The sequence below is a fragment of the Medicago sativa genome, chromosome 7 (genome assembly GCF_051527215.1).
Source record: "Medicago sativa cultivar Bolivia chromosome 7, Bolivia_mono, whole genome shotgun sequence".
Lineage (NCBI taxonomy): Eukaryota > Viridiplantae > Streptophyta > Magnoliopsida > Fabales > Fabaceae > Medicago > Medicago sativa.
This window is the reverse complement of record NC_140755.1, coordinates 8,137,970-8,145,803: the sequence shown is the minus strand read 5'-3', so window position 1 is coordinate 8,145,803 and position 7,834 is coordinate 8,137,970. Positions and strand designations below refer to the sequence as shown.

The window sequence follows — 7,834 nt, the reverse complement described above, 5'->3', positions numbered from 1 at the left end:
GGTTGGTTACTGGAACTTGCACGCTTAAGCGAGCTGAGGTCGCTTAAGCGTGCTGCTTGAATCTTGGAAGCGTGCTGGAAGTGTACCAATAGGGTACATTAACTTGCTCTCGACATTTTGTACGCTTAAGCGTGCTGAGGACGCTTAAGCGTGCTAACTTTGGTTCCTTGCTTGTCATTTTCTGCATAAGAGGGATGAAATTAGGCATATAAAACATAAATGGTGAAATTACAACAAATGATTGCTTTTCCTTAGATAACTTGCAGAACAAGTCACTAAAATGTCTATTTTAACACATGAATTATAATACTTTTGAGCACTTATCAGGCATATGCTTTGAAGGATTCTTTATCATTTTGGGTCATGGCCTGCAGTTCGTCTCTGTCTGGGTCCAAGTACGAGTTGTAGTTGTATTGCTGGACGAAAACCTCGCTCAAATCATTGAAAGTTCTGATATCAGCCTTGTTTAAACCCATATACCACAATAGTGCGGCACCAATCAAGCTGTCTTGGAAATAGGGGATAAGGAGCTCATCATTATTAGCTTGAGCAAACATTTTTCTTACGTACATCACCAGATGAATCTTAGGGCGAGTGTTCCCTTTGAACTTCTCAAAATCAGGGACTTTGAATTTGGGTGGTATCACAACATTGGAAACCAAGCAAAGATCGTAAGCATTTTTTCTGAACAGTTCTCTCCCATGGAGAGCTTTCATCTCTCGCTGTATCTCATTATATTTGTCTTGCAAGTCATCCACTCTATCATGTGCTTTCACACTTTCGGCATGGAAGATAGGTCCATGGTTTTGTTGAGTAGTGTGAATCAAAGGTGATGAGTAAGTCATAGCAGCTTGTGGGAATGGAAGACCGGTTTTAGGGATAGGCGTCGTCTGTTGCACAAAAGGAGCTTGAACCTTAGAGACTACGGGATAGAATACTTCACCAGAACTTAAAGGTGTGCTCTAGAGATAACCCTTAAGCATAACATGTTGAAGAATACTGGCGAACATTGTTGGAATCGGGGTAGTGGAAGCAACCGTCTGAGCTTGAGTGCTGACAATAGGAAGAGATAATGACAGCAAAGATATTAAGTTCCTTTTTCTTTTAGAACTTTTTCATATCTTTTTGAAAATCATAAACAACAGGTACATTTTCTTTGAACTTCTGAGTAAGAGAAGCATACATCAACATCCGTCTCAAGAACGTTTAAACTCTGCAAGATAAACATGATCATCTAACGTGGGAAGACCTCTGTCGAAAAAAAGACCTCGCTAAGTCGAAAACCTGAAATTGAGGCTTAGGCAAAAATGAGCGTCCCGATGGACTGAAAACCCGAAAGGGCGTTCCAGGCAAAAATTAGGGACATACAAAAATAAAAAAGAAGAAATAATATATTCCCGGTGGACTGAAAACCCGAAAGGGCGGTCCAGGCAAAAATTAGGGGAATACACAAAAATACATATTCCTGGTGGACTGAAAACCCAAAAGGGCGGTCCACGCAAATATTAGGGATTCAAAAAATAAAGAGAAAGAAAAAAAAACAAAGACATAGACATCACAATTCAAGTGGGTCAAATGGAAGAATACACCTTATGTTGGTTTATAAATTGTGACTTCTGCCAAACTCTTGATTGATGGGCTTTATCCCAATGTTTTACAAATCGAGAGTTTACCTCAACTCGTTTTACCTAGGTAAACTCGACTCGTAACTACAATAATTTTACATACAGGTTCATAACTACAATAAAAATAAATAACAATGAACTATGACATAAAATTTATCAAACAATACCAACTTAAACTATCACAAATATAATAATAAAAGTTTAAACAAGACAAATTACGTAAACTTAACTTACCATTTTTGAACATTGTTGAAGTTGTTTTGAATTTGTTTTTTGCAAGCATCCATCGCCTCATAAATGTAACCCATGGCGGGTTTTTCTTCCGAATCCACTAAATGAAGCACATTCATTAGAGGAGCTGCAGTTTTGAGGCATACACCAATATTCTTCCAAAAACGTTGATCCAAGATACCAGATGCCATTTTTTTTCCCCTCTTCTGTAGTTGCAAACCTGCTAGATTTCCAATCATTCGAGTCAAACATATTAATCAACGATGCTTTGAGATCATTGAGACATCCAATAGTCAAATATGCAGTGGCAAATCTTGTCAAAGCAGGCCTAATCAAATCCCTCCCATTTGTGAACTTCCTCACCATGGTAATTAGCATGGTTCTATTGTAGATATAAGTAGTGAACTTTCTTGCATTCTTTATAGTGACATTGTGAATTATTATCTCTTTTTCAAAATCCTCAAGTATCAAATCGATACAATGGGCAACACAAGGAGTCCAGAACAACTTTGTTCGCTTCAGCATCAACAATTCCCCACCAGCTTTGAAATTTGCAGCATTATCGGTGACAACTTGGATCACATTATCCTCTCCAACAGCATCAACAGCATCATGTAACATCTTAAAAACTTTATCAGCTGTTTTGGAAATATCAGAAGTGTCCAATGAATATAGAAAAACTGTCCCCTTAGGACTGTTCACCATAAAGTTGCAAATTGAACGTCTTTTCCTATCTGTCCACCCATCAGACATGATTGAACAACCAGTTGTCTTCCACTCTTCCTTATATGTGTCAACAATTTCATTAGTTTTATCCACTGCTCTTACCAATATAAGAAGGAGGTTTGTAGTCAGGTCCATATTTTCCAATTGCCACACACATTTTTGCAAATGCTGGATTTTTTATACAGTTAAATGCAATCGCACTTGTGTAGAAAAACTCTGCAACAGCATCATCTGCCTCCACCTTTAAGGGTTTTTTAGCAATAGCATCAATTTTGGTTTGAGTCCCGGAAGCGGTAGCTTTCCCCTTTCCTTTTTGCTGAGGCTGAGAGACTTCAAATGCCAGATTTTCAGTTACATTACCCTGAGCAATTTCAGCCATTTTTCGTTTCTTCTCTGCTGCCTCTTCAAGAGCTGCAACCCATTTCAACATTTCCATTTTCGCTTCATCTGACACTAGTGCACAAGGTCCAGAATCATCACTAGTTCCCGCAAGATGATGCTTGAATCTATAAATTCCACCAGAGATGACTTTTGCGCAAAAACTACATTTAACTTTCCTAGCATCACCATGAACATCTGTTCCATATTTCCACCCAATATCAGTCCTATTACCCCTAATATTTTTCCTCCCTCTTCCTCTAAATGAAGAAGATGATCCACATGCACTTATGTTCCTTTCAAGTCCACCACCATTACCATTCTCAGAAGAAGCCATAGTTGTGAACCTAGAAACCAAACATAACCTAATTTAAATAACAAACTTTAACAAGCTTCTGAATATTAACAAACAACAATCATTTATTTAGAAAAACACTACAAGCAGTAATAACACCGTTATTTAGAAAAAATGCACATTCACCAATTCACGAGATGCCTAAACCAGTAACAGTGTAAAACCGCTATTTAGAAAAAAATGCAATCTATGATTCTATGTTAATACTTAATAGAAATAGAAACAGAAATAGAAACCTGATGATTAAAACCCTAACAACTATTTACAAAAGATGCCTTTTGAAGCTTTGATGAGAAAAGAAACAATAAAGGAAAGGAAAAAGAGAGTCTAAATTTGAAGTACCTTTTGAAGTTTGAAGCTCTGTTTTTTCGTTCAAACTTCAAACAAACAAGATTATATGCCTTCTAATCTTAACGTTCTCTACAACAGCTGACAACTAACACCACCACGGCACCACCACAACCTAACGTTTCGGCCGTCGGAATCGGAGTTTCGACCGTCGGAATCAGAATTTCTTGTTTTCCATCGGAAACCTAACGTTTCATTGCTCGCCTGTTCTTGAGGACTCAGAGAAAATGAGATGAAAAGTTTCACTTCAGTAAGTTGAAACGTGTTGTAAAACTAGAAAGTAGAAATGTTTCATTTGGGCTTGAAAATAATGGGCCAAAAAAATGGGCCATCTTTAAAAAAAAAGTAGGATTAAACTCGTAAAAACGGTAAACTCGCCCGAGTTTACACGAGTTTACTACGTGTTAACTCGGTCAAACTCGTCAAACTTTACGATTTTACCAGAAATCGAGTTTACCTCCGAGTTAACACGTTTTTGGCACCTAAACACGTAAACTCGGTAAACTCGCCGAGTTGACACGCGATTTGTAAAACATTGCTTTATCCCCAAGAAATGGCGACCTCTGCCAGACTCCTGATTGTGGGGCTTCATCCCCAAGAATTGCTTTACTTCACCATCAACTGATACATCATACTAGGATTTACCCCATCAGTGGTTTGATTCTTCTCCAATGGTATCATCCCCAATGAAGATTGCTGAGTGTTTGTACTACGATGTCGGTCCATTTCCCATCTTACGTATCCAGTCTTGTCACGTCAAGTTCACCAGTTATATATAGTCATACAGTCGTACAAGTTGTACAAGTTGTACATTCGTCTAGAGAAAGACCGGTCGCGTCTGTTTGGCGCGTGTAGTGCACTCTCCCAGCAAACCACTTCTTTTGCGCCATATCATCTTCAGCTTGGCCCACCATTGTCCCATTCAACATGTTGAAAGCTTTCACCATCTCTCTCTTCCACCTCACTTGCATTCAACTTTCAACACAACATTGCAATGGTTTCAACTGTTGAAAAGCTGCTTCAATACCACCATTGTAAGTGGTCTTATGTTTATTGTACCGACATATATTTGCAAATTGATATCTAATAAAATACTATTACATGTTCCATCAGGAAAAAAAACATTGATAGTTAAAAACCATGCACAACTGAAGATGGTCTGACATGTGTTTATAAGTGGAGGCAATCTTCACATCACAAGCTAGTTTTGTGGGGTTGTGTTAGGTCCAACCACGATTTCTAAGATGATATCCTAACCTCCGTTAAGATACATTGAGTCACCTGCTATCAGGTTTCCGCTATCGGCTACCCACCATTTATGTCTACGAACCAAGTCCAGTAGTGCTGGTCATGAAGGGGTGTATTAAAGAGTCAATGTAGCTTTAACATGTGTTTATAAGTGGGGGCAATCACCTCATAAGCCGGTTTTGTGAGGTTGTGTTAGGTCCACCATACCCACCCATTGTTTATTGTTTATGTCCACAACCAAGTCCAGCAGTGTTGGTCGTGAGGGATGTTTTAAAGAATCTCACATCAGACAAAACATAACATTAACATATGTTAGTCTCAATCACGATTTCTAAGAGCTATGGTATGAGTTGTATATGTATACATACAAATTAAATTAAAGATATATTTAACCTCATTATAAAGATACATGTCATAAGGTGTAGTAACCAAGCAAGTAAAGTCAACCACAAGAACAACTCCAACATTCAGCACAAAGACAGCAATGGGATCATTTTTCTCCTCCTTAGTCGGCAGTGGCCCCGTACAGTCATCAGAATCATCAGAGAGTTCTTCCGTCAAGACCTTCCACTCATCTGCTCGCTGGCAACTTCACTTCAACGAACTCAAAGATTCTCCTCGTCTCGTAAAACCCATATCTCTTTAGATCTCAATAATTTTAACCATTTTATTTTTCTATTTTTTGGATCTGAAATTCTGAATCCTTTTGATTTTCTGTTTGTGAAGGTGGTGATTGATTTCTCTGCTACATGGTGTGGACCTTGTAAAATGATGGAACCGATTCTTCAAGCCATGGCTAATGAATTCACTGATGTTGAATTCATCAAAATCGATGTTGATGAATTATCGGTAATAATCTTATCCCCAATTTGATGAACTGTTGTGTTTTTAATTTCTGTAAAAAATTTCGCACCCACACTTCGGAGAGAAGGCTTATCACACTCGTGAGCATCTCATACAACACTTACACATGTGATCACATTCAATTCTGTTATTTGTTGCAATGGATGGAAACTAGTACATTTCTTTAGATGTTTTTCGTGTGGTTCTTAACTAAAAAATACATTTTTGCCTGCTATAATAAACTTTGAGAAAATCATGAGTAGTTTAATTCAGAATTATACAAAAAGCATTTAAGGAAATCCACCTAACCTTTTTCCTTTTAAAATTTACTATTATCATGTCTTGTCCATGTTAGACCGTATGGTCAAAAATTGATTCACTCGGAGTCGATGTGTCATTATTTGCATCAATGCTTTGTAGCATATTTATTACGTGTTTGTATTGTATCATAGTACAATACTAACACATGATTACATTCAATTATGTCATTTTTACAAATTATTATCGGTGTAGATGTGTTAATATGTGTTATTGCTTCTTAGCATATTTATAATGTTTTAATTTTTGTGTGGTTTTTTGGTGGGAATTATAGGATGTGGCACAAGAGTTTAAGGTGCAGGCTATGCCAACGTTTGTGTTGTTGAAGAATGGGAAAGAGGTTGATAAGGTTGTTGGAGCAAAGAAGGATGAACTTAAAAACAAGGTTCAAAAGCACAAAGCTTAGATATGTATTTATCTATCTTTTATTTTATTTTTCAATGATAAAGAAAAACTGAGTATAATCTTATCACCATGGTGATGATGATAAAGTTGTATAATTTGAATTTGTTGGGTTGACTCACCAATATGATGTTGTTCATTGGATAGTTTAGCAAAATTGATGTATTGAGTAAAAAAACAGAAGCAAAATTGATGTATTTGGCATGTTTAATCATATGATGATACTGTGAATGTGATCTGGAATTGTCAATTGCAACTGTTTTGGAGTGTTTAGGCTGAAACCCTCTGTCCTGTTTTGGAGTCTTCTTGTCACTTGTTTCGCGGAAATTTCTCCATATAACTTAACTTTCTACATGTTTCCAACAATTGATTCATAGGTCAAAAGTGAGTGACCCACATCATATCTGCTCAAAGTTTTGTTTTAATTTTGTAACAAATATGTTAGTATGGTTAGTTTTAAACTATTACTTTTCTCACCTTATCCATTTCTCATTTTTTTACGAAAATGCTCATGTCATTTTCAGATTTTATAATCCGAATTGAGTTTTCTTTCCCTTTGTTTTGGGGTGGAAAATTGAGTTTTTCACCAATTCGGATTTTATAACTTGAATACCAAAATAATAAAATAGGTGTGTTTCTTGCTTTTTTCGGATTATAGAATCCGAACACCCTCTAAACACCATTGTTTAGAGAAAAAAAAAGTAGTTTCTCGATCACAAAAGGAAAAACAATTCGGATTATACCTAACTCTCAACTCTCAACTCTCATCCGTCTATTTTAGGTCATTGTTAGCTGTCTCTGGTGAAAATTTTGGTTTTCTGGCTACTTAATATGGGAACTCCACCCTCAAAAGCTAAATTCTTTCGTTTAGACCGATATTCTTTTTCTTTTTTAAATTTTCATATTAAAAATAAAATCCGAAATTTAGTTTTATTTGATTTTTATAATTTTTTTGTTTGTATTCTTATATTTTTTTTATTTTATTTGACATGTTTTTATTATTTTTTACTTTTTTTTTTTGTTTTTAAAAGCAAAATTCATAACTACCGAAATGAAAGAGATTCTGATTGCTATTTATGTATAAGCATTTTTTGGATTATATAGTCCTAACACATCCAATCTACGTTTGGCTTATATAATCCATAACTCTGGACATTTTTGTAAAAACAAAAATAAGACGCATGAGAAGGTAATATGGTGAGAAAATAATCGTCAAATGTGGCGCACACTTTTTATAACATGAACATTTTCTTAAAAAACATCTAAAAAAAAACCTGTCAAAAAAACATTTCTCCACATCAAAAGAATATTTCAGTTAAAAACCAAAATAAAACATTTACAATTATTTTCCAGCTATTCT

At 36.0% G+C, this 7,834-nt stretch overlaps 1 protein-coding gene and 1 pseudogene across 1 annotated transcript; one reads left to right on the top strand and one right to left on the bottom strand.

Moving 5' to 3' along the window:
- Window positions 1-323: 323 nt before the first annotated feature.
- Window positions 324-3,752, bottom strand: LOC146903957 (uncharacterized; annotated as a pseudogene).
- A 1,603-nt stretch (window positions 3,753-5,355) lies between these two features.
- On the top strand, window positions 5,356-6,724 carry TRX2 (thioredoxin 2). Its single transcript, XM_085726728.1, has 3 exons — window positions 5,356-5,536; window positions 5,638-5,760; window positions 6,347-6,724. Exons 1-3 carry the CDS (start codon window positions 5,396-5,398, stop codon window positions 6,476-6,478), a joined length of 396 nt encoding a protein of 131 aa, XP_085582854.1. The 5' UTR covers window positions 5,356-5,395; the 3' UTR covers window positions 6,479-6,724.
- Window positions 6,725-7,834: the final 1,110 nt, after the last annotated feature.

What these genes read in the sequence shown, in the direction of transcription:
- TRX2 (XM_085726728.1), top strand. Translation starts at nt 5,396, where the DNA reads ATGGGATCATTTTTCTCCTCCTTAGTCGGCAGTGGCCCCGTACAGTCA. An exon ending in TCAAAGATTCTCCTCGTCTC is followed by an intron (nt 5,537 to 5,637) that starts GTAAAACCCATA and finishes CTGTTTGTGAAG; the next exon opens with GTGGTGATTGATTTCTCTGC. An exon ending in TCGATGTTGATGAATTATCG is followed by an intron (nt 5,761 to 6,346) that starts GTAATAATCTTA and finishes TGGGAATTATAG; the next exon opens with GATGTGGCACAAGAGTTTAA.